The sequence below is a fragment of the Mobula birostris genome, chromosome 19 (assembly GCF_030028105.1).
Source record: "Mobula birostris isolate sMobBir1 chromosome 19, sMobBir1.hap1, whole genome shotgun sequence".
In the NCBI taxonomy this organism is placed as follows: Eukaryota; Metazoa; Chordata; class Chondrichthyes; order Myliobatiformes; family Myliobatidae; genus Mobula; species Mobula birostris.
The window spans coordinates 32,298,600-32,324,652 of record NC_092388.1 but is presented as its reverse complement, the minus strand read 5'-3'; the positions used below and the strand labels follow the sequence as shown (position 1 = coordinate 32,324,652).

Here is a 26,053-nt window from a genome sequence, read left to right as displayed (position 1 = left end):
TGACTGAGGCGATGCGGGAGAACACGGAACATCGTGAGCAGCGGGTTAGCTGATGTGTATTACGTGTCCAGAGAGCTGAGCCTTTCTGGGGCCGACTCTCTGGGCACAGAGCTCAGAAAAAGCAATGCAACAGACTTCTAACATCATAAATCAGCCATTTGTTTGTTATGTCTCCCCTCTTGCTGTGAAATGGGGACACCTCTTTTTCCCTTATTAGGGAGAGAGAAAGAGCCTATGCTATGTCGAATACTGGGTGAATGAGTAGCCTTTGGGGTACTGCAAGTTTCTGTCTTTATTGATGCCCCGCTGCACGCTTGTGTGCTCAGTGGAGAGCACCGATGCTTCCTTGCTGGTGGGAGTGGGTGGGAGATCATTGCCTTGCTGCTGCTTGTGCATGGAAGTGGGGGCTGCAGGGAGCTTTGGGATTCTAATGGCTAACTGTCATTCATTCTTTGGGGCACTCCTCTGTTTTTGTGGATGTTTGCAAAGAAAAGGAATTTCAGGATGTATATTGTATACATTTCTCTGACATTAAATGTACCTATTGAACCTATTGATGTATATATTTATACATATCTGTGTACGTCCATCTACTGATGCTTCTGGACACAGCTTCAGTGATGTTCCTGGAATCATCGGGTGCTTCGGGTCTTTCAACATCATACAACCTCCTCCAGGGGACCCAGCCAGGGCTGATCAGACCCCAGCTTGTGTCCAGATGGCTAGCTACTTATGAATCCACGGCTCCCCTCTTCTGTGCCACAGCCATCTGGAGGCCCTCTCTGTTGCATCAGTGGTACTGTGGATGACTCTCCTCTTCCTCTCTCCCTTGATGCCCAAATTGCTGAAGGCTCTAGCTAAGGAACGGGCTGCGAATCCCCTACAACCAACCTCCACTGGGAGACACCTCGCTCTCCATCCAGCCTGCTGACAGTTGCTGACCAGTCCTGCGTACTTGGAGAGCTTCCTTTCAAAGTCCCCTTCCAAGCGATTTTCCCATGGGACTGTCAGCTCCAGCAGCACCACTTGCTTAGTAGACTCAGACACTAGGACAATGTCTGGTAGCAGGGCCTAATTATAGCACTTGCTAATATATAAACCATTCTTTGACCTCATGATTTCAGAACATATCACAGCAAATCACATTCTAACAATAAAGGAAGCTAATTTTAAAACCATCAGAACCAGATGTTTGTTGATTTATTTATTTTTACATTATTAGTTTACTTTCTTTCTCACAGATAATAGGTTTATTAACAACATCTAAGCTAATAAAAAAATCAACAGTAAAGCGTATGATGGAGTGACTGTTCAAGAAGTTTGGAATATAGAACTCATTATACCTGATAACCTATGTATGGGAATCTGTACAGCCTTGAGTTCTTGGAAAATTATTTCTATCTTGCAGGAAGAAGAAAATTATCAAGAAACTCCGTTATTTTACCTGCCTTTACACTCTGTGGGTTAACACTAAAAATATGGAACATAAATAAACCATCATAATATGTGGTATATATCACTAATGTGATAAGCAAATTACAATGGGACTGATTTTCTGCCCGTTTTATGAATGGCCATGTCTTTAACTTTCAGTACCATTTTATTTCACAGGATACAGTAAGGGCCATTTGCAACCATGCCAAAAGGTCCCCATTCAGTTATTATTTCATTTCTCAGGTAATGAAACTTCTTGAAACAAACATTTCTAACATTATATGGCATGCCAGTGCTTCAAACGATGCTATGTTCTCTGTTCAATTTGCTAAATTCCTTTCAATTTTCTGGTTGACATGCTGAAAATTAATTTTTAATTTAAAAGATATGCAGTTAAGTTTATTAATGGCTCTGCATCCATTGACTACTTAGACAGACGGAGCCATTAATTAATTAAGTTAAGTTTATTAATAAAGTAATTAGCCACAAAAAGGTCACATGAAAATCATTTTTAAAAACTGCATTAATTTTAGCCCTTTTAATTGGTTATTGGAGATAAGCTGAGAATATGTTATTACACATATATAGCACTGAGAACTTTATTTAATTAAAATACCCACTCTGAGTAACAGCATTAAGGATTGGCAAATTTTTGTCTGGATGCTGTGATGAAAATTTAATATCCTAATATTATGAAAGGTACAATAAAGTTTTAATGACAGAGGTTCATGAACTTTTCCCCCAGTTGGTATGTTCTCACAATGTACGGGGTAAAGTGCTTTAGTCCAATATTACAATGGCATTGGCAGAAAAGATGGAATCTGTCTGATTAAAATTTGTCCATGGCATTATTTAGAAGATATAGTTACAAATATGAATCTCAACATAGTTTCTAAAGTTGTTGGATGTACTGTTCTCCTGCAGAAACTTTCAGACTGTCAGTAATTCTCCTTAAAGTGATTTGTTTAGAGGTAGAAACACCACCAAGTGATATTTAAATCAGCCCAGAATTAGGCATTAACAAGCATGGCTCTCGGTGAGAAATCACGGGCATAAGTCTTTGCCACACTTGCACCATGATACTAAGGAGAACTTTCACCAGAAAGATACTTTAGATTTTTTTTATTATCAGAAGTCAACATCAATATTTATAACTTTAGCACAAATTTTTTTTTCTCGGGTTGTGCTTAAAGGTGCCCTTAAATAGGCATTTTCTAATACTTTTGAGGCCATTGCTGTGGTACCCTATTATTTCAAAATATACGTTATCATAAAATATTCTAAACTATATAAATGTAGAACATTCAAACCAATATTATCATACCAATTAATGTTAATTAAATACCTAACATCAACACCTCATCTATTATCTTCCATTTATGGAGCATAATTACTTTCTGAGAAGATTGGGCATGTCCATAAGGATTCTCTCAAACATTCACATTCCTGCTATAGAAAGTACCCTGATGGGCTGTTTCTCAGCCTGGCATGGAAACTGTTCTGCTCTTGATTGAATGAACCTGTAGAGAGTGGGTCAACACTGCCCAGTCCACCAAGGGCTCATCACTTCCTTCCATCCAGTCCACCTTCATGGAGCATTGCATCAAGAAGCCCAGTAGTATCGTCAAGGATGCCTGCCACCTTGGTTATTCCTTTTGCTCTCTTCTACCTTCTGGGACAAGATATAGTAGCTTGAAAGCTTGGACATGCAGAACTAAGTAAGGCTTCTTCCCCATTGCCATTAATCTCCTGAACTAATCAGCCCTTTCACAGCCCATTCCTGATGGTGTGGCCATATTCTTGGAGGGATGTGGAGGATTATGGGCTGTGTAGGAGGAAGGGCTAGGTTGACTGTGGAGTAGTTTTATAAAGGTTGAGACAACTTTGTGAGCCAACAGTCCAGTACTCTGCTGTACTTTCTATATTCTGTGTTGTTGTACTCTTAACTTTGTCTCTTTCAGTTATTCTGTTCATGTCACTTCAGCATTTCTTTTGGCTCTACTTCAATCTTTGACCCATTCAGCTGTTTTGTGTTTGTTGTTGTTTATATTGTTGGATCTATTATCACCATGCTCGGTGTTTACTCTGTGACTTCATATAAACAAGGAAGGTCACTGCACCCTGGTGAACACTCAGTGGTCACTTTAATAGGTACTCCATATCTAATCAGCCAATTATGTGGCGGCAATTCACTGCATACAGGCACGTAGGCATGGTCAAGAGGTTCAGTTGTTATTCAGACCACACATCAGGATGGGGAAGAAATGTGACTTTGGCTGAGGAGTGATTGCTGGTGCCAGATGGGGTGGTTTGAGTATTTTAGAAATTGGCGATCTCCTGGGATTTTCATGTACAATGTTCTCAAAGTTCAAATGCTCAAAGTTCAAGGTAAAATTTATTATCAGAGTATTTACACGTCTCCACATACAACCCTGATATTCTTTTTTCCTGTGGGTATACTTTACAAATTTATAGAACAATAACTGTAAACAGGGTCAATGAACGACAAACTGTGCAAATACAAATAAGATAAATAGTAGTAAATAATGAGTATGAAATAACATGAAAAGAAAGAGCATGAAATAACAAGTAAAGAGTCCTTAAACTGAAGCCATTAGTTGTGGGAACGTCAGCCAGTCACCACACTTTCATGAGAAGATATGCTGGATCTTTGCAGACTCTTGAAGAAGTAGAGGCACTCTCATGCTTTCTTTGCAATGACATTTATATCATGGGTCTAGGACATGTCCTCTGACATAGTGACACCCAAAAATTTAAAGTTGTTGACTCTCTCCACCTCTGATCCTCTGATAATTACTGGCTCATAGGCCTCTGATTTCCTTCTCTTGTAGCTTTCTATCAGTTTTTTGGTCTTACTGACATTGAGTGAGAGATTGTTGTTACTCAGCCAAATTTCCAATCTCCCTCCTGTATGCTGATTCATCACCACCTTTGATATGGCCCACAATAGTGATGTCGTCAGCAAACTTGTACTACTTAGCTCTACTTAGGCACAGAGTCAGAGGTCTAAAGTGAGTAGAGCAGGGGACTAAGTACACATCCCTGTGCTGATGGAGATTATGGAGATGTTGTTGCCAATCCAAACTGACTGGGGTTTGCAAGTGAGGAAATCCAGGATCCAATTGCGCAAGGCCCAGGTCTTGGAGTTTACTGATTAGTTTTGAGAGGATGATATTAAATGCTGAGCAATGTTTACAGATAATGTGGAATAAGACAAAAGGAAACATCCAGTGAGCGACAGTTCTGTGGGCAAAAACACCTTGTTAATCAGAACTGTCAGAAGAGAATGACCAGATTGATTCAAACTGACAGAAAGGTGACAGTAACTCAAATAATTATGCATTACACTAGTGGTGTATAGAAGAGCTTCTCTGAAAGCACAATTGTACCTTGAAGTGACACATACCTTGGCAAACTCTATAGATGTGTGGTGCAAAGTGTGCCAACTTGCTGCATTACAGCTTGGTATAGGAACACCAATGCCTTTGAGCAGTAAATCCTACAAAATATACTGGAATTGGCCCAGTACATCACAGGTAAAACCCTCCCAACCATTGAGCACATCTACAGGAAACGTTGCGTAGAAAAGCAGCATCCATCTTCAAAGATCTCCACCACTCAGACCATGCTCTTTTCTCGCTGCTGGCATCAGGTAGAAGGTACAAGTGCCTCAGCACTTGCACAACCAGATTCAAGAACAGTAACTACTCCTCAACCATCAGTCTCTTGAACAAAAGGGGACAACTACATTCATTCTACTTCTGGTGTTCCCACAAATGATGGTTTCACTTTAAGGGCTCTATCTTGTTATCTATTGCTATTTATTTATAGTTGCATTTGCACAGTTGTCCATTGATCTTGCTTACAGTTACTATTCTATAGATTTGCTAAGAATGCCTGCAGAAAAACAATCTCAGAGTTGTATGTGGTAATATGTATGTACTCTGATAATAAATTTTACTTTGAACTTTGAATGGACTACAGCAAAAGAAGACCAGAAACATAACACTCTTTGACCACTTTATTAGGCATGGAAGCTACCTAATAAACTGGCCACTGACTATATATGATAATAAACTACTCTAATTTAATCGAAAAGTAAATAGTCCATGGGATTTCAACACAAATTTTAATAAACTTCTGTGGAATCGCAGGAGAGCAATGAAACAAATAGAGTTTATAGAGTTGATTTTAAAACAAACTGTTTATTATTTACATCAATTTTTGATTAAATATGATCTCCATGCTCAGTACATTCTCCAGTCTCTGGGGTGCCCAATGTCCTCAGAAGGCTCCTAGGGAGCCAATGGAAATCATGTGCTCCCTTTCCAAGGATACTCGGGCATGAATATAATTCTGATCAGCCTCAGGAGCAGACCAATGAGGATGTGCTTTGATAAAACTGTCATCTCTCCCCACCTCTTCTGCCCACACTGAATTCCCAAAGATCAGGATCATGAGGTTGAAGTAAAAACAGAAGTTAAGGAGCAGTCCTTTCAAAGACTCAGTCAGGGACTGTTGCAAATGACAGGTAAATGCAAGGAATGCTTTGAGTAAGAGGTTGTTGGTATGGCACCACCCACACAGATTTTCAATCTCTCTCTTATATGCTAAGCCATAAGACCATAGGATATAGGAGCAGAATTAGGCCATTTGGCCCATTGAGTCTGCTCCACCATTTCATCACGGCTGATCCATTTCCCTCTTAGCCCCAATCTCCTGCCTTCTCCATGTAACCCTTCATGCCCTGCCTAATCAAGGATCTATCAATCCCTGCTTTAATTATGTCCAATGACTTAGCCTCCAGAGCTGCCTGAGGCCACAAATTCCACAGCTTCACTACTCTTTGGCTAAAGAGATTCCTCCTCATCTCCATTCTAAGTGGATGTTCCTCTATTCTGAGTCTGTGCCCTCTGGTCCTGGACTCCCACACCATTGAAAACATCCTCTCCACATCCACTCTATTGAGGCTTTTCAATATTTGACGTCTCAATGAGATCTCCCATATTTTTCTGAATTCTAGTGAGTACCTGCCCACTACGGTCCTCGTATAGCAGCCTTTCATTCCCTGAATCATTCTCATGAACCTCCTCTGAATCCTCTCCAATGTCAGCAGATCCTTTCTTAGTTAAAGGACGAAAAACTGTTCACAATAGTCCGTGATGCCTTATTAGTGCCTTATAAAGCCTCAAAATTACATCCTTGCCTTTATATTCTAGTTCTCTCAAAATGATTGCTCACATTGCTTTTGCCTTGCTCACCATCGACTCAACCCGCAAATTAGCCCGTAGGGAATCCTGTACAAGGTCTCCCTTTGCACCTCAGATTTTTAAATTTTCTTTCCATTTATTAAATAGTCTCTGTTCCTCTAACTATGGAATCTCCTATCACTACCGCAACCCTTTTTGCCTCTCTTCCCTTCTGAGTGACAGTGCCAGACTCAGGGTCAGATACCTGATCGCTGTGGCTCCCTCTTGGTGGTGCTGATTCATCACCACCCTTGATTCTGCCTATGACAGTGGTGTCATCAACAAACTTATATATGGTACTGGAGTGCGTTTAGCCACACAGTTATAGGTGTAAAGCGAACAGAGCAGGGGGGGCTATGCACACAGCCTTGTGGTACACCAGTGGTGATGGAGGTCGTGGAGATGTTGTTGCCAATCTGAACTGACTGGGGTCTGCAAGTGAGGAAATCGAGGATCCACTTGCACAAAACGGTATTGAGGTCAAGGTTTTGGAGCTTATTGATTAGTTTTTTTTGGGGGGGGGATGATGGTATTGAATGCTGAGCTGCAGTAAATAAAGAGCATCCTGATGTATGTAGCTTTGCTGACCAGATGTTCCAGGATTAAGTGAAGAGCCAATGTGTTAACATCCGCTGTGGACCTGTTACTATAGTAGGCAAATCGCAGCAGATGTAAGTCCTTAAGTATTGGAGCAGAATGGAGGAAGGAATACCACCATTCAGGGCCAGAGATTCATACATGTCCAAAAAATCTAAAGAAAGAATAAATAGGAGGAAGCTTTTGATAATTGTTGTTTGTATCATACATGATAGGGCTATGTAGAATAGAGTAAGTATAAACAAAAAAAGGGAAATGGGATATTGAACATGAGAAAATTAAGTATGCAACATAAAAAGGAATTCTGATATCATTTAGCAGGATACAAAGGATGAAAGGGGAGTAGAAGATGTAGAATTAATTTGGATATGAAGTGAGAGATTATTGTACAAGCAGAAGTGTTAAAATGTTTGCATAAAGTTTCACAAAGCAGGTGCTGACAATGTCATAGAAAAAGGGGTAGCCTTCAATAAATCTGCAGCAAGAATGTTAATAATTTAGTAGTGCGTTAATAAATAAGGTTCAGCATAAATTTGCTAAGAGCAAATTATTTTTGATTATGTAATGGAGATGATTATAAACCATAGTATGACTGATATATTGTACAGTATCTAGACTATCACAGTGAAAGTTCTTGTGCAGAACATAATAGAAAGTACCATAGCATATATTTATTAGCAGAAGTGAATTCCATTCAATTAAATGAGCAATAGGAACGTGGATCTGAAACTGACTAGAACAGAGGGGAGAATGTAGTGGTTAATTTTGTTTATCTGTCTACACTGAGTGGGGTGGTATTCTTCTACGCAGTGGTGAATTTTGTTTACCCGTCTACACTGAGTGGGGTGGTATTCTTCTTCGCTCTGCTGATCTCTTAGCAGAGTGAGCTGCAGCATATGTTTCAAAGTTTGTGGATTTTGTGAAGGAGCACAGATTAGAGCTGTAAACTGAAATTTACGATGAGAATTAACTGAGCTATGATACTTCCTGTGAAACTTAAACAACAGCTTATTCATGTGACAGGAAGAAAATTACTACAATAAAAGATGCATTTGTATTTTCTCAACATATTTTAATGAAGAAAAATCAATTCAGATCAGAACAAAGGCTAAATTTAGACAGTGATGTCAATAATGTTTCACATTATATAAGTGTCATATAAAATAAATCAGTCAGCAACAGAGTGAAAGGGAATGTTTCCCTGTCACTAATGTGGCAGAGCACTGTGCTTTGTTCAAGGCTCCCTTGTCAAGATGTCTTAAGTAAATATAGGGAAATGATTTACAACCAATAGAGAGAGAGAGATACAGAAAGCTGTCAGCAAATTCTTGCAGCTGGTCTTTGTTCTGTACTATGTCACTTAATGTGATTAAGATCATAAAACACAGGAACTGAACTAGGCTATTCAGCCCATCGAGTCTGTTCACAAGTACAAACAAATATTTATCTGGCTAACTAGATCCAATAGTAAAGTGAACTGGCGGGGAAAGAATGACTTGACCGAAGTGGTTAGTGGTACTGGAAGCCAAAAGGGAAGGTGGCACATTACTTCTATTCAACCTCCAGCTGTTGTACCTGCATAACCCAACACAGCCTCACAACATGTTCCATTGTAGATGGTTTAAAAAAAAGCAGCCCCTTTGAATGGAAAATTTATGGAGATACTCACATGTTACATAGAATATGTAGAAACAGAGGGACATGTTGCACAGTGATCCATGCAATTTGTTTCATGGTGCTAGTGTTTAGCTCAAAAACACCACTGGTAGACATGTAGATCGTATTACGTTGCTGCTCTGCACCATGCACAAGAATCTTACAGATGTTAAGAGTCACATATTCAAGGGAATAAACTTTCATCATCATGAGGTACCATGCCCAAATTGAGCTTTGACTGCCATGGCCCACACACTCTTGTTTCAAGTCAAGTGGATCAATTCATTGGTATTCATTTCCAGTTCTCTGGCTGCTGTCTCCATCATCACTTGTCTTTGCCTTCCTTTTGCGTTCTTCCCCTCAATCTTTCCCATAATTACCGTGCATTCTAACTCCTCTTTCCTAATCACATGCCCATGAAGTTACGTTGCCTTTTCAATGTCCCATACATTACTTCTTTTTGTGTTTGCTCTGTTCATGACATCCTCATTAGATATTCGTTTCAACTATGATATTCTTTACATCCTCCTCAAAAACCACATCTCTGCTGCTTCAATTTGTTTCCTCATGTTACTAGATATTGTTCAACATTCTGAGCCATATAACATAACTGGATAAAAGTAACATCTCAGTACTCTGAGGCAGGTTGTCATGCCCAGTTTAGTGTTGGTCAGTATACTCTTCATTCTCGTAAAGGTGTCCTTTGCTATCCCTATTCTTCATTTGATGTCCATGTTGCACCTGCCATCTGATGTCACCCAGCTTCCTAAGTAGCAAAAGTTCTGTACTTGTTTTATGTCTTCCCCATTTATTCTCAGCCTGCAAATAGGATTCTCCTTCTTTATAGATATCACCATATATTCTTTGCGTTTGATAAATAGACCCATTTTTGCACATTCTTCAACAACTATATCTATTAAGTTTTGTAGTTCTTCCTCCATTCTTGCAATTAACACAGTGTCATCCGCATATCTAAAATTATTGATGTTTTCACCGCCAACTTTGATTACCAAGATGTCTCTTATTTTTTGTAATATTGTTTCACTGTACACATTAAACAAATAAGGGGAAAAAAAACACCCTTGTCTAACGCCTCCCTCGATTTTCGTAAACTGACTCACTTCTCCATCTATTCTTACAGCGGCAGTTTGTTCCCAGTACAGATTTCTGAGTAGACGGAGGTCTTTCGAATCTAGATCTAGTTTCCTGTAATATTTCAAATAACTTATTGTGCTTCACTTTATCAAATGCTTTTGTGTAGTTGATAAAACAAACAAATCTTTCTGCACTTGAATTGTTCATTCTGATAGTATCCTTAACATCAATATCACGTTTCTTGTACCTTTGTCTTTCACAAAACCATTGTTCTTTACCGATTTCAGCTTGTATCTTACTTTTAGCTCTCGTCACCAAAATTCTGAGAAGTATCTTAGTGATATGACTCCTTAAACTTATGGTCCTACGTAATTCACATTCTATTGCTCCAGGTTTCTTTGGAACAGTGATAAATACTGATTTTTTCATCTCTTCTGGTATTATTCCAGTCTCATAAATGTTATTGATTAAATCAGTAAGTTTTTTCAATTCCATAATCTTCAAGGGTGATAATTTGTTCTATTACTAATTCATCAGGACCTGCTGCCTTTCCTTTCTTCATCTTATTTATTGCATTACAAACTTCAGATTTTAAAATACTTGGACCTTCAAAGATCTTCGTAATTTCTGATTTTTCGCCTCGATTGTCTCCAAACAATTCCTGAATATACTCAGTCCATCTGTTCATAATCTCATCTCTTTCCATGATAATGGTACCATCCTGTGCTTTCAAATATCCACCTGAAGAACAGAGGAGCTTTTTACCAGTGATATTCTTGAATAAACTTTAATCTAACTTCAGAAGATTATGGGGAAATGACGAGAAGGAAAACTTCCTACAGTCTTTCCAGAATGTGCAAGGAACCAATCAGGACCATGATTGAATATTCATCACTGACCAAGACAAGTACAGCTTCAATACAGAAAATATCAAAAACACAGCTCCACCACCTTAAACGTTTGTTCTCCCTACCATCAGTACACTGCACCCACATGATATACCTCTGACAAAATATGTAGAACTTCCGTTGAAAAACCTTGCAAAACTGAGACCCTCCATCTGGAAGAACAAGGGCAGCAAGTGTGTGGGAACAGCACTACCTGTAGAATTCTCTTCTTGCCACACAACTTCTGGAATAAGCCACATCTTACTAGTTCTTCACTGTCAGCGGTTCACAACCTCCCAAGTCACCTCTGGAACACTAGCTGAACTGCAACCAAGTAACCCATGTCTTAATCAAGCTTACAATGAGTTAAAATTTTCCAGATGCCATTGTAAGCCATCTTTTTATCACTGTATGTTTTCACTCGGGGTAAAGGAAGTAAAAAAATTTGGAAGAATTTAGAAGGCAATATATTCAAGGTAGTAAATCAACAGGAAGACTTTGAGAGGGCAACAAAGGTAAAAGAGGACATTATATCTTAAGCAATAAAATGATCACTAGAATTAGAAAAAAATATTCAATTTTAAAGAGTCACGATAGCTACTGTATGCTGTTCTTAATTAAGTGTACTTTTTATTTGTGCTTTATTGGTGGTAAGAATGAAATGCAAGCAACACCAGGAAAATGTCATTTACAAGGGAATTCTGAGTATGGCCCTGAGGTCGGATAGGCTAGGTTTATTCTCACTGGAATGTTGGAGCCTGAGGGGTGATCTTAATAAGATGTACAAAATTATGAGGGCATTGCTAGGGTAGATAGAGCCTTTTTCAGAACTCAGAACTGGAGGGCACTGGTCTAAGGCAGTGGTCTCCAACCTCCGGGCCGCGAAGAATGCAGCCGTGCAGTGGTTGCCAGAACACACCCAGCACATCTTTAAGAAAAAAGCCAAAATAAACAAGCTAATTGATTAGGTGCCACCTGGCACGTAGATGTCAGCCCAGATCAGAGGCGATTGCCGATTGCGTCACCTCTGATCTGGGCCGACATTTACGTGCCGGGTGGCACTTAATCAATTAGCTTGTTTATTTCGGCTTTTTTCTTAAAGATGTGCTGGGTGCGTCCTGGCTACCGCTGCACTCTTCACGGCCCAGAGGCTGGGGACCTCTGGTCTAAGGCAAGCAGAGAAAAATATGAGGTGAGAGTTACATTTTTCACACATGTTGGATGGTGGTTACCTGGGAAGAGCTGCCACAGGAGGTGGGAGAGAAGGAAGCAATTGCAATATTTGAAAGGTATATGGACATGTACTTGGATAGGAAAGGCAAAGAGTAATATAAGCCTAATGCAGGCAAATGCGATTATTGTAGATAAGCAGGGCATTTGGCATAGATAAGGTGGGTAAAAAGGGCCCGTGTCTATGCTGTATAATTTTTACTACTTATTGAGAAACAGTGCAGAATAGGCCCTTCTAATCATGCCACCCAGCAATCCCCCGATTTAATCCTAGCCTAATCACAGGACAATTTATGATTCTATAAAAATACATATTGTCTAAATGGTGAGACATTAGGAACGTCTGGCCCAAGACCACTCAAATGTGACAATACAGCATTTGGGATAGTGCTGTGAACCCTAAGACTGTGAAGTTGTGTGTTTCTCTGTGAACATACATTCTTTACAAAGAATTGCATTAAAATCAGTCATACATTTATAGAGTTTCACTTGTAAGATACTTTTTATTTTAAAAGTTTATTGATAGAATACTATAAATAAAATCATTTGTAGTTCTACCACTATAAATATTATACATTGCAGAACAGTTTGAAATGCATGGAAATGCACCAGTAAATAAATCTTACTAAAATGTGAGTGGCTATATACCGCAGAGCAAGTGGCCCACCCTATCCATCGATCACTTTTGCGTTCCTCCTTCTTGCCCTGGACAAGCCATTTGGTCTGTAGCAACATAGTTTCTGGAAGCTGATTTTGTTACCAAAACAATTCTTTAATGTGCTTTTGTCTCCTTTGCTGCTAGGAATTCTTCGCTCACACATTTCTTGACTGAAAGGTGCACTCACACACTTTGTTTATGCTTCCATCAGAAATATATCGCATTAGAAAAGTCTGATGTTACATTTCACAACATACCTATATTTTGAGAGATGCAAAAGAAATTCAGCTTACAAAAGATTAAAACATCATGTTTACAGGACTTGGAACAGATGTTTGTAACACAAAATTGACAAATTTCAAAAATCTGCAATCTAAAGTGAATATATACAATTATTTTACAGATCTCTGTTATTGAAAGGGGAAGTTTAGAGAGCAATAAAATATACTATGAGATTAAAGCACATGGACACTGTGATGTTTGTCTGAACTTACTCTTTTCATTATTTACATAGATGCATTTTAATATATTTAAATTAGGTAGGATAATACCTAAAACAAAAAGCAGCAGGAAATTCTAATGAAACATTTTAAGCATTCATTTATTACCACCCCACAGTATTTGATTAAGTATGGAGAGGTACTTTTGAGATTAAAATACTTGCCTCATGTATAGTGACCTTTTAGTCCAGAAGTGTTTCTTAAAGGCTTTAATTTCAATATCAAAATACAAATGCAGGTGAGACATTATTACACTCACCCCAACCCCAACTAAAAGCAGCCATGTGCATCATTTGAGGAACTACATTCTGGCTGTGAGATCCGACCAGGGTTTGCCCTCTCACTAACAAAACTTCAGGTATTTTTGAATAGTCTAGCTGATTAATTTACACCAAAGTTATTTAAATTCCGGCCCAGTGTCATTACACTTTACGTAAACAAAATAGAAAAATTAAACTGCTAAGAAATAAGAATATACGCACATTCACAATAATTATACTTCAGGACTCATAATATTGCATTCAAATATCACTAATCATATTTTGTTTTTAATATTTTCACAAATGGTAATCACATTAAAATGCAAATAAAGCAATTTCATTACATTTTCTTAACTAAATAACTGAGAAGGAAGAAACTAATTCTTCATAGAGCAAACTGGCATTGTTAACCCAAACTCTGCTTCACGTACTTAATAAAGATCAGTTGTGCTGTAAATAGATAGCACAGAAGCAAAGTACGCCAATTCCAACTAAACTTAGGAAGCAGCATGCGACACAAGTTGGCCCAATGTACTAAACGTTAAATGGGTTTGGTGTATGGGTATCGCATCCAATCCATTGAGTTTGCCCTTCACAGAAGTCCACTTTGTTGCTTTGCATTAGGTTAGCACAACCCCTACACTAGGGTCAGTTTTCATCTACTGGAATCCAGCAATAATTTTGTAGATGCTTCATTTCTTTTATTTGTAATGGAGCAGGGATGAAGGTTGTTGGGTGAAGGTTATAACGTAAGTAAATGTTCAGAAATGTAACTTTACATTTGCTTAATATGTATCCCTGGACATGATGGATTTCTTTTGTATGAAATAAATGATAACTACCTGGCTACAATGCTTTCAGGATGTCTACATGCTAACCAGCCTATTTATGTGGTCCCTATGATCAAAATCAAAATGAAGTACTTCAAATCTCTGTAATACTGTTGGATTTATCAATTACATTTACTCATCAAAGAAACAGTCACAAATTGGCTTAAACTGTGCACAGGTCAGTATCCTCTTGATCAAACAGTAGATCTCTCTTTAATCTTTACTTTTATTCACATCTTGCTAGCATCACAACCCTGTAGACATACAAAAATATCACCGCAGCAAAATAATTTTCTGACCTTTTAAAACAAGAAAAAATATGGGGGCTCTGAAAACTGCTCACTTTTTCCTTGATGCTCTTTAAAAGTCTTTTAAACAGAAGAGTCTGTATCAATCAGTTGAAAAGAGATCCCCTGCAGAGGGCAGAGGGGCCAAGCCACCTGTCACATTGGGAAGCTGAGACAGATCTGGTAGGCTCTGGATATGGGATTTGAGCTCCTTTCGCACTTGAGTCACCTTGGCCAGTTTGCGCTTGTACTCCTGTAAAACACAGAAAGTTGCAAGTGGTCATCCAATGGAAACATTTGCATTTTGTTAAAGTTAGGTTGAATCTCCTGACCGAAAAGAGCCAGTGATGGAAAATAAGACATTTCGGAGCAAGTGTCCACATACCATCAAATCATCGCTTGCCATGTCACTAGCTGTAACAGGTACGGTTGGAAAAAATGAACAAGAAAAATGCTAAGTTGGCCCCAACCAGCCACCAAGCTAGAGAAAATCTTGCAGTAGAGGACTGACTCTACACCCAGTGGAAAGAACTCACACTACATAGGAACTATCACATTGCCAGGACATTCCATAGTATATGGCAGCAATGGTGACTTCGGAATTGTAGTCACCATTCTTTTGTTATGGATAGCATTAAGTCAAATGACCAATTACAATCTTTGCTAAAGATTAACTGCTTGCAAGGATACTGGAAGTGCCTGCTCCTTCCTGTAACAAAGCAACAGAATGCGTTATATTTTATTTTAATAGATTAGTTTAAAATCTCCTAAAATGTGACACTTTCTGCCAAGTGGCACTCTTTCATGACACACTACTTGCCCAAGACCTGCAGTAGGCCCTTCAAGAACACATTCTTATTCAGATGCACAAGCTCTTCCACTAGCATTACCAAAATCAGATCTTGGTTGCTACTGGCAACAGTAAAGGGATGCCCTCATATAGACCAATCCAAAGGCAAAAGAATAGCAGTCTAATCTACATGAAATAAGAAAGTTATCATAAATATTGCATGTGGGCTTGCAACCCCATATTTGAGGACATCTTTAAAAGATGGTGCCTTAAGAAGGTAGCATCCATCATTAAAGTCTCTCACTATCTGGGACATGCCCGCTTCTCACTACTACCAACAGGGCAGAGGAATAGGAGCCTGAAGACCCATACCCAACGTTTCAAGAACAGCTTCTTCCCATCTGCCATCGGATTTCTGAACAGTCTATGAATACTACTACGATATTCCTCTTTTGCACTAAGTTTATTTTTGTGACTTTCTATATACTTTCCTATGTCTTGTACTGCACTGCTGTCGCTAAACACACAAATTTCATGACATATGTCAATGATAATAAACCTGATTCTGAGAGTTGAGTAGACTGTTCTGTGACCAATGAATACACCACACCACAATAAACGTGGTATGAATAAATGGTTCTTTCATATCAAATAAACGCTTGGGACAGTGGAAAGTGGGAAGAGAAGATCCAGAAACAAAAGTGTTTGCATCTCCTCTATCTGCTAGTGAGAAGGGATTTATGATAGGATGCTTGAAGAATGGACCAGTGTTGCAGATAGAGTGATATCTTAAAAATGCTAAAATAGGAGAGATGTCGGGATCATTGTAGATATGCTGCATCGATGGAAGATAGTTCCTAATCTGAATGCTAGTTAGCTGGAATGAGAATAAGACAAGTTGCTCCCATAGAAGATAAAATATTAAAGATTCTAGCTACAGGAGATTAAAAGTAAATTCATTAAAACTGTATGCAGCACACACAAAATGCTGGAGGAACTCAGCAGGTCAGCTAGCATCAAATGTGCGTGTGCGTTGCTTGAATTAATGGCATCTGCAGATTTTCTTTTCTTTGTCATTAAAACCCCCTTATGCTTTCCTAATAGTTAAATAATTTGGTACTTTTGAATGAAAACCTTGCTTTCTAGACTTTCTATTACAATCCAATCCATGAGCAAAGTGACTCCTAATTCTACTTATTAAAACCTCTGGATTATTCTATTTTATACCATACTAACTTATTGCAAGAAAGTCCTGGTATATATAGATGTGGCTCAGTGAAGCAGGTGATATCTGGATTCCATACTAAGAAGAAAGTATATGTCTCCTACTGGATTTCACATATCAATATCAACTTTAAACACACACCTTTTGATCAGCATTTGCCTTTACTGATTAATGTAGCCATGTAGACATTTAGGCTCCAGTTTCTAACTTACAATTTAGTTTGAAGCCTAGTGTCTGTTTTTCAAAACCAAAGCTAATGTGAAATTTGATGCAGCATGAAACCCCAGCATGTTGAAAAAAGGGTCCTTTGACAAGATACAATAGCACTCATTAGGCAGAAGGTGATAAAAGAAAAAGATTTAACCAAGGAAGTTCAACTGTCTTCTTTCAGCAATTTCTATTGCTTCCATTGTTAGATACATCAACACTCTTGCCAGAATTTTTGTGATGTTATTAAAACTTACTAATGTAAAATTAGTCACATAGGCAGAAATAAATAAATGGCTCAGATGTGGAAGCATCTATCTGAAATATTAAGTTTTTACATGGTAAGGCAACTTCTTTGAAATTTCCCTACAATTCTGTTGTGTTAATAATTGATCCTACTTGTCATTTGGCATATACATTTCTAAGAAAACCAAGCGGTTAATATTTAAATTGTAAGCTTAATATACAGCCACGTTAGTAGAAATATCTTACCTGTCTGACAACATCAGAGAGAGCAGGGACAGCAGGAAGTTAGACCTCTTTGCAGCTATTTTTACAAGTGGAAGATGTAGACAGGTTCAGTTAATGGAGTTTGAATTTTATTTATTTACAGATACAGCACGGTATCAGGCCTTTTCAGCCCAATGAGACTGTGCTGCCCAATTACACCCATGAGACCAATTATTAATCAGTACTTCTCTGGAATGTTGCAGGAAATGGTGTACCCAGAAGAAACCAACAGTCATGGGGAGAAGCTCTGGGACAGCTTCTTCCACTGGGCCATCAGACTGCTTAATTCATGCTGACGCAACTGTATTTCTATGTTACATTGACTATCCTGTTGTACATACTATTATAAATTACTATAATTGCACACTTAGAGACGTAGCGTAAAGATTTTTACTCCTTATGTATATGAAGGACTCAAGTAATAAAGTAAATTCAATTCATAAACATATAAACTCCTTAGACGGCGGTGGGAATTAAACACAGGCTGCTGGGACTGTAATAACATTATGCTAACCCGTATGATACTGTGCTGTCCCAAATTATTTTTATAAATTTCATTAATAATTTAACAGAGAGAATAGCAAGCTTAGATCAGTCAACCGTGACCATCAGCCTTTTATAACCTTTAGGCTCTTTGAACATGTTGTAAGTAACATCACCCCTCTCCCAACAAGATCAATGACTAAGACTTGACGTGCACAAGCCTTGACCATTTTGTGCAGTTTGGCAGTCCTCACCAACAGTTGTTAACAGCAATGAAAAAGGTATATTTTATGTTTATATGAATGTGCCTTGGGGAAACTGCATTCCCGTAAGCTCAAGATTATTTTGTACAGTATACAATACTAAGCTACAGCCAACTCTCGCGTTTCAAATTATAAAGCCCCTGTCACCTGCCCCAGATCCTTAATGATAACAGTCGATGGTCTGATAAATGTTTTAAAAGTCAAAGAATTTTTCTCCTCAGCAGCATGCAGCCTTAGCTTAAGAGTTAGGTTTCTCATTGCCTAGTAGTTCCAACTTTGCAGGAGATGCCAACATCAGCAAATGGTCTTCTGGAGAAACAGGATTAGGAGTACAAAGAAACCAATTCAGAATGTTCTCAAAAGCACTATTAATAGTGAAACTTCCCTAGCAACCAGTAGGAATCTCTGGCTTTTATCTGTTCAATATGAAGAACATTAAGGACAGCATTAGAACCTTAAATGCCTTTACTGGAAGCACAAAATAAGCTGTGTGAAAACAATAAGTATGCACCATCTCCCATACAACTCACTCACCCAATTAAACACTTTCATTGTGTTTGTGGCTGAGTCTGTAGACCCCACCTTTGCCTCTGCAACCATCTCAGAAATGAAGTAGAAGCAAATCATACTCAATCCCAAAGAATGCCTATGAAACTATGAAGCAACTTTACAAAACACTAGTTAGGCCACCAGTTCTAATCACAACACCATTGGAAGGATATGGCTGCACTAGATAGGATGCACGGGAGATTCATCACAAAATTAAGTGGATTGGAACATGATGATTATAAGGAGAGATTGGACTGCCTGCATTCTGATAGATTTGTAATTATGACAGGCATAGATAGGGTAGATAGCAAGATCTTTTTCCCATTGTCGGGGTATCAAAAATAAGCTTATCATGTGAGGACAGAGTTTTAAAGGGGATAAGAAGGGCAAGCTTTCTTTCTGTATTGAATCTCTGCCACCTATTTCCTAAAATCATTAAAACTACATCTTCCCAAACCACGAATTGCCTTTCTCTCTGTTTAAGTTGCTCTCTTAAAGTGTTCACTCCTGCTCTCTCCATGTACTCATTCTAATCCTGTTTCCTATCCACTTATCTACAATTTCCTTTATTTCCATCTAGGCTCCATTCACTCAGTTGTCACCTTTCAATATCTTCTCCACTGATATCCAACCCAATCTCCATACCTGAGAACTATTACTGATTAAGTCTAATCTCTATCCTCTTTCTCCTATTTTTCCACTTATCAGAGCTCATATGAAGCTTCTCCTTCTCCCTAGAATCTCATCCTTCCATTAACTTGGAGGCATCCTGTTCTCTGAAACTTCATTTCTTTCCCTGGCTCTTAATTTCACCATTTGCTGATTTTAGTCCCATTTCCTTCTGGCAGCAGTCAACAATTGTTTTCTACCTCTCTGTGCTGCAAATCCCAAATCCTAGTCACCATTCGACTCTATATAGGGTCTCTTCCCTTCTCATCTTTTCCTTTTCCTACTTGGTATCTTTGATGGTATTCTTTCACCTCTGCCCGGCAACCTGTGACACCACAATGGTGACATCAAGGTGAAGTGTTAACTGCAGCACAATCTGGTAATGTTACAGAGCAAGGGTTTGCTGGTATATCAAGAGTTCTTCAGAGAGGTTTTGTATCTGGTAGCAATACAAACAGATTTGTCCCTGGACAGCTCTGGGAAATCCAGGACTGGCACCTTTTGCCTATCATGCAGAAATTGTATATACAAATTACAGTTAGGTCTTCCACCTAAAATGCATTCTAATTAACGTTTTGAAACTAGACCACCTTGTTTAGGAGAGCATGTTTAGCATCTACTTCAGCATTCTAAAGAAAACTCAATCAGACAGGTCTCAGATCAAGAAAATGATAACTTTTTTCCACTCAGCATTTGTTTTGCAGGTGAATAGTAGAATGTTAACAGCGAGAATTTATTAGGTAAAACAAGTTTAATCTGCACATGAAGCACTTCCCCCATCATGCTGACTTCCATAAATTCAGAATAGATTTTAAGCTCCAGCAAGGTACTTTTCCCCCCAGTCAAAAATCTGGCACCAAGGCAGAGAATCATAAAAAATCACAGGGAAACATCTAATCCAGATGCTACTAGTTTGAAGGTCCAATGTACAGGATTGGAAAAAGCTGCGGAGAGCTGTAAACTCAGCCAACTCAATCATGACACTAGCCTCCCCACTACCAAAAGGCAACACCTCATGGCAATATCTATTATGAAGGACCCTCACCACCCAGGACATGCCTTCTTCTCAGTACTACCAGCAAGAAGGAAGTATAGGAGCCTAAAGACACACCCTCAATATTGTAGGAACAGCTTCTTCCTCTCCGCCATTAGATTTCTGAATGGTCCATGAACACTACAACTTTCTCTCTTTTTGCACTATTTATTTTGTTCATATATGATTATTACAACTTTTTATGTATTGCACAGTACTACTGCTGCAGAACACCAATTTCATGACCTATGTCAGCGATAAACTCCAATTCTAATTCTTCAATTTTTTGAATACATGGTTCCCAAGAAGCAGTTGCCTTGAAGAGAAAGTGAAGTGTTTCTAGAATTTAGAGCCAAGTTCAATCAACCTATAAGTGGGAAAACATGCTGTCTGACAAGATGCAACACTCGAGGTGCATGTCTTGGGGTCTCTTCAAAAGTACAGTGCACAGTTGAGGTATTGAGACAGCAACAAAAATATAGTTAATTGAAAAAATCTTCAGTAAATTGGAACCAACTTTTATCTTAGATTTACATAAATGTATCTTCATGTCAATGAAATTAAACTATAAAATATATTGCCAGATAGAGTAGTTACTGGGTTTGTGAATGAATAAATTGCAAGGGTATGAAAGAATTTTAAGAAGCAATCCTAATTACTTAAGACTTTGAAAAACATCTGTGCAATTATATAACCAAATAACAATTACAGCACGGAAACAGGCCATCTCGGCCCTTCTAGTCCGTGCCGAACTCTTACCCTATCCTAGTCCTACCGACCTGCACTCAGCCCATAACCCTCCATTCCTTTCCTGTCCATATATCTATCCAATTTAACTTTAAACGACAACATAGAACCTGCCTCAACCACTTCTGCTGGAATTTCATCACTTCAGTAGAGGTTAATCATACATTTGATACAGCAACAAAAGCAGCACAAAATTACAGGTACATCATGTCCAAATTATTTTTCAGTAAGATTAAGTATACAATTCTCAGAGCAGTGTGTTCAAGGATCATTTTGAATATCAATTTGATCATATTCTTAATGGCAAAAATACAGTAAAGGTATTCTTACACTGTGATTATGTATTCGCCAGCTTCAATGATAGTAGAATGATTGGGTACGTGAAATATAAAAATGTAAGCAGGTGCTAAAAATACACCATAAAATTGAAAATATTGGAAGAATATCAGCTCGTCAGGCAACACCTATTTAAAGAGCAATAGGCGTAAAACAGTGAGAATAATTACCTGCTACTTTCCCTCATAAATTGTGATCATAATTATTTTGCAGGAATACCAACAAAATAAATTAGAAAAAAATTAAACAATAAAAGGATTGGAGAGGGGAGGGAAGCTGTACCAGTCATGAGGTCTTAGAAATTTTTAGTTCGTCTTTTAGTTCTACCATCAGGAGCTGCGATTTAGTCAACAATAGTATTAAATTTTGAACTGTAAGATTTTCAAAAGAAACATCAATAACAATCATGCAATCAACACTATTCTGCAACAAATCTCTCTGTAATAAAATTGCGTAGCCCCTGTTGATGTTAAGAAACTCACTCAAGTTACGAGTGTTTCATTGGTGAACTGTCATACTAGGGCACTATCTCAATGCATTAAACAAATTTCAAAAGTTTTGCAAATGAAAGTCAGTTTTCACAATTCTGCAGGCATCCGTACAGAGGACGAGGATTTTTATTTCTCTTCTGTTCCTTTCATCAGTGTGGCTGGTAATTAAAACCATGGTGGAATTGTAATGAATTTTGAAAAATCAGCAGATTGAGCAGCATCTATGGAAAGAGGGACAATGAATGTTTCAGGCTGAAGAGCCTAAAGGGTCTTTACCCTGAAATGTTAACTTGGTTTCTCATTCCACAAATGCTGAGCATTTCCAGCAACTGCAAATTTTATACTTTCATAACAATGGTGGAGTTTTGCACTAAAAGGCACTTGGAACTCAGTCTCTTGAAGTTACGTTCCCAGGCAAGGTAAAACAATGAGTCTAGTCGCAATGGTCGCCAATGCGAACAGAATTAAATATTTTTTTTTCATCATTTAAAAACTTTTAATTAGAACCAGAAAATGGAGTTTGTTGCAGTTAATTCAAAGAAAAATATATTTACAAACAATGCTGACACCACTATTTAATTTACAATAGTAATAAACAGGAAGATTTTGCTTCTCATTAACTGAGGCATTCTGGAGATAGCACAGCTCACAGTTCATGGTGGGAAAGCAAAATTTCAAAGGAAGATGCATACTGCAAATACTGGAGATTGAACATGAGGCACAAAAGGCTAATTGAGAACCCATGCTTTGGTAATTGATTTTCTGATTGGTGAATATGTAATAGCATCTTCATTGTGTAAGATTCTGTACTCTCATTTGAACAATGTCTGCATAAACACTTTAGATACATTTATAGTAAAATGATGGAACTAAAATCAAGTATGTACTTTATTTCCTCACTGCTCTTTGGTAGATATCAGTATGTATCAATATGTATGTATCATAAATTTCAAGCATATGCAGCCAGGATGTTCCCTATTAACATCTGTACTCGTAGCCAAATGAGGAGTTCTGTTACCACACTTGTGGCTGATCACCTATATTTTAACAAAACTGCTGCAGAGAGAAGCTGATGCAAAGTATCCTACATTTAAGAAGTTATTACTCCACCTGCTGGGAAGGATTCTAAGTGCAATGTTATTATGTGGGCAGTGTTAATCCATATTTAGAATCTTTCTACAGACAATGGCAGCAAATCCATTCCAAAACCAGCAATTGATAGAAAGTCTATTGTTAATTTTAAATGAAAGATTGCTAGAATTTTGTTAACTAAGGGTATTTAAGGAAATTGAGAAAAGGCTGTTCAGTTTTAGTTCAACATTATCTTATGGAGAGCTGGAACAGATCTGAAAGACTAAATGGGTTCTTCACGTTGCTATGTCTATATCAAACAACATAAGTTTTTACATAAAGAAATTATACCTGCCTAATCTACCACTAGATGTAGAATGTCAGAAGTAAAAGGGTTTATTCTCGTCAGCAAAGAAGTGATAATATTACTCAAAATGAAGGATAAAGAGTAGATATGGCAGAAGCAGTTCTACTAATAACCCAAAGACAAAAGATTCATTAAAAAAAACAACAAACAAGCCAGAGATTCAATGGGATAGATCTTAAGACGAGATCCACGAAACCACCACCAGATGATGTCATAACTGGACTATTCCAAGCACAGTTAGGACAACCTTGTTCAGAATGCATGTGCTAGGACATTTGCACAAATGTATTCTACAAGATGCAACACTAACATCTGCTGATTCTCCTCCTGTGGGCAATTTTCCTACTGAGGTATTAAAATGAATTCCAGGAAAAAGGCAAATTCAGCTTTTTTATCTGATTAAGTTATTTTGATTTTGTTTAAATCTTATTTTTTTTCTTTTAAAACATAACTAAATCAATTAAAAACAACATCCAGGTGATTCAATTAGTTATTTCATCAGCGCAGGTTATCATTATGCTAGAGACTCAGTTCTATGCTGATGGATGGTCTCCGGGGACCTTTTCCCAAAACTAGGACAACCTTAAGGGCACTAACGGTTGAATTAAGTTGTTTCAAAAGACTAAAACATTATGTAAGTGAAAATAAGCAAAGTTTATTCAAATCTTTCTCCAATAGCAAGTTCTTTCTCTAAGAGCACACCATTGCTCTATTGGAGCTGCACAAGAATGTGTCTATATTGATTAATCTCATCTTTTTGGAAACATTACTTAGCTTCAATTTGACATTGTTGAGATTGGCACAAAAGCACTAGACAACCCCCCTACCCCCACCAGAAACCCCTATTATACTTCAATAACAAACACCCAATCAAAGCTAATGCTTCAGTACTGTACTAAAGGATTGCAGTTCTGACAGTTCACAACATTTCAGCTGGAATGTTAAAAGCAAAGACCCTCAAGTTAATTTTAAAAAATCCTCACAAGACTCTGAGTCTAAGTTCTTCTCGCATTTTGTTCACATGTATTCAAGTAAAATTATTATAACACATTACTTGATATTTATCTTATTATTGTTAATGGGACTTTGTAATATGTATACAACTTTATAACAGACTATGAAAGGGCAGTTCTATCTAAAGAGGTCATAAACTATAAATACTGGAAATCTGAAATCAAAAATAAAGTGGAGAAAACATTCAGCAATCTTCTATCTGAAATGTCACTTCTACTTCTGTTTCCATAGGCGCAGCCTGATCTGCTAACCTAATTATGTCGCAGAGTACTACTCAGCCTATGGGATCTGAATTATTCTATACACCTTGCAAGCATGGTACTGATTAGTATCATAGGAAATTCAAAAGACCTGGAAATCTGAGATAAATATAGGTAAATGTTACAAGTACTCAGCTGCTAAGGCAGCATCTGTGAAAAAAGAAACAGAATTAACAGTTCAAGTGAGAAAATCTTTGTTGTAAATGGAAAAGACAAAAGAGACAACTTTGGGTGCAGAGGTACAGGAAAGATAAGATAGGACAAAAAGAATACCAAAGAAAGGGCAAGTCCAAAGCTGATTAATTATACAGCAGTTAAGATGAGGATGATTACAGTTCTTTGCCTGGGTTATGGCACTGCCGATTGCAAGCAGTACTCAAGGAGAGAAATAAACAAGCCACAAATTGCAAACAACAGGAATTCTGCAGATGCTGGAAATTCAAGCAACACACATCAAAGTTGCTGGTGAACGCAGCAGGCCAGGCAGCATCTCTAAGAAGAGGTACAGTCGACGTTTCAGGCCGAGACCTTTCGTCAGGATTGGCTGACTTCGTCAAATTGGCTGACTTAGAGCAAAAATTACCAGCTCCGCTACATACAAAGAAGTTTAAAAAATTTGAAAATTCAAGGTGCACCCAGAAGGCTGCAATCTGCTCAAATTGCTCAACAGGAATATCATTAGTTCTATAGTATATAGTTAAATTATAACAGCGTATCTGACAAAATATCACAATACAAAACTCAATTCAAAATACAGTATAATAGAAATTAGACTCATAATTAAACTTATGCTACGGATTTCACACTGTTAATCTATGGAATCTGAGCAGGAATACATTCCCACTGACTTTTTTTGACCAAAAAAATGTACTAGGAGTTCCATTTCACGAATTTTGGGCAGTAGAAGTTGAGCAGTAATTACTAAAATTAATATAATTATCCATAATGTAGACAATATTGCAGGATGGAATTCATTTCTGAAGTGTTTGGGGAGTATGTGTCAGGTTTTGTTACCAAGAGAAATTCCATTTAATGCCGCAGTATTATTTATACTCATAGGTGTTGCTACAAGAAGCTAACACTAAGTTAAATACTTAAAAATGTATTTGTCAAGTGCATGACCGGTATTGTATTCAAACAGTGCAGTTATGCTGCAGGATCTCTTAAGAAAATGTTAGGCTAAATTAATGGCAGCGCAATTAGGATTAAATCTCCTGTTATAGCCCATTCTTACATAAAGTTCCAATTGTACAGCCGCCTATGCAAATTGAGACTTCTGCATACTCTCTACAGTGACTATTTCCTATGTCAACCTCATGTTTGATGTCTTACTG

General features: G+C 37.9%; 1 protein-coding gene across 1 annotated transcript in view; it reads right to left on the bottom strand.

Annotated features, from left to right (window-relative positions):
- Positions 1–12,652: 12,652 nt before the first annotated feature.
- The window catches only part of LOC140212499 (regulation of nuclear pre-mRNA domain-containing protein 1A-like), a 76,324-nt gene continuing 62,923 nt past the window's right edge, over positions 12,653–26,053 (bottom strand). Inside the window, 1 exon segment of the mRNA XM_072283373.1 lies at positions 12,653–14,957. Coding sequence (XP_072139474.1) covers positions 14,812–14,957 — 146 coding nt within the window. The 3' untranslated portion in view covers positions 12,653–14,811.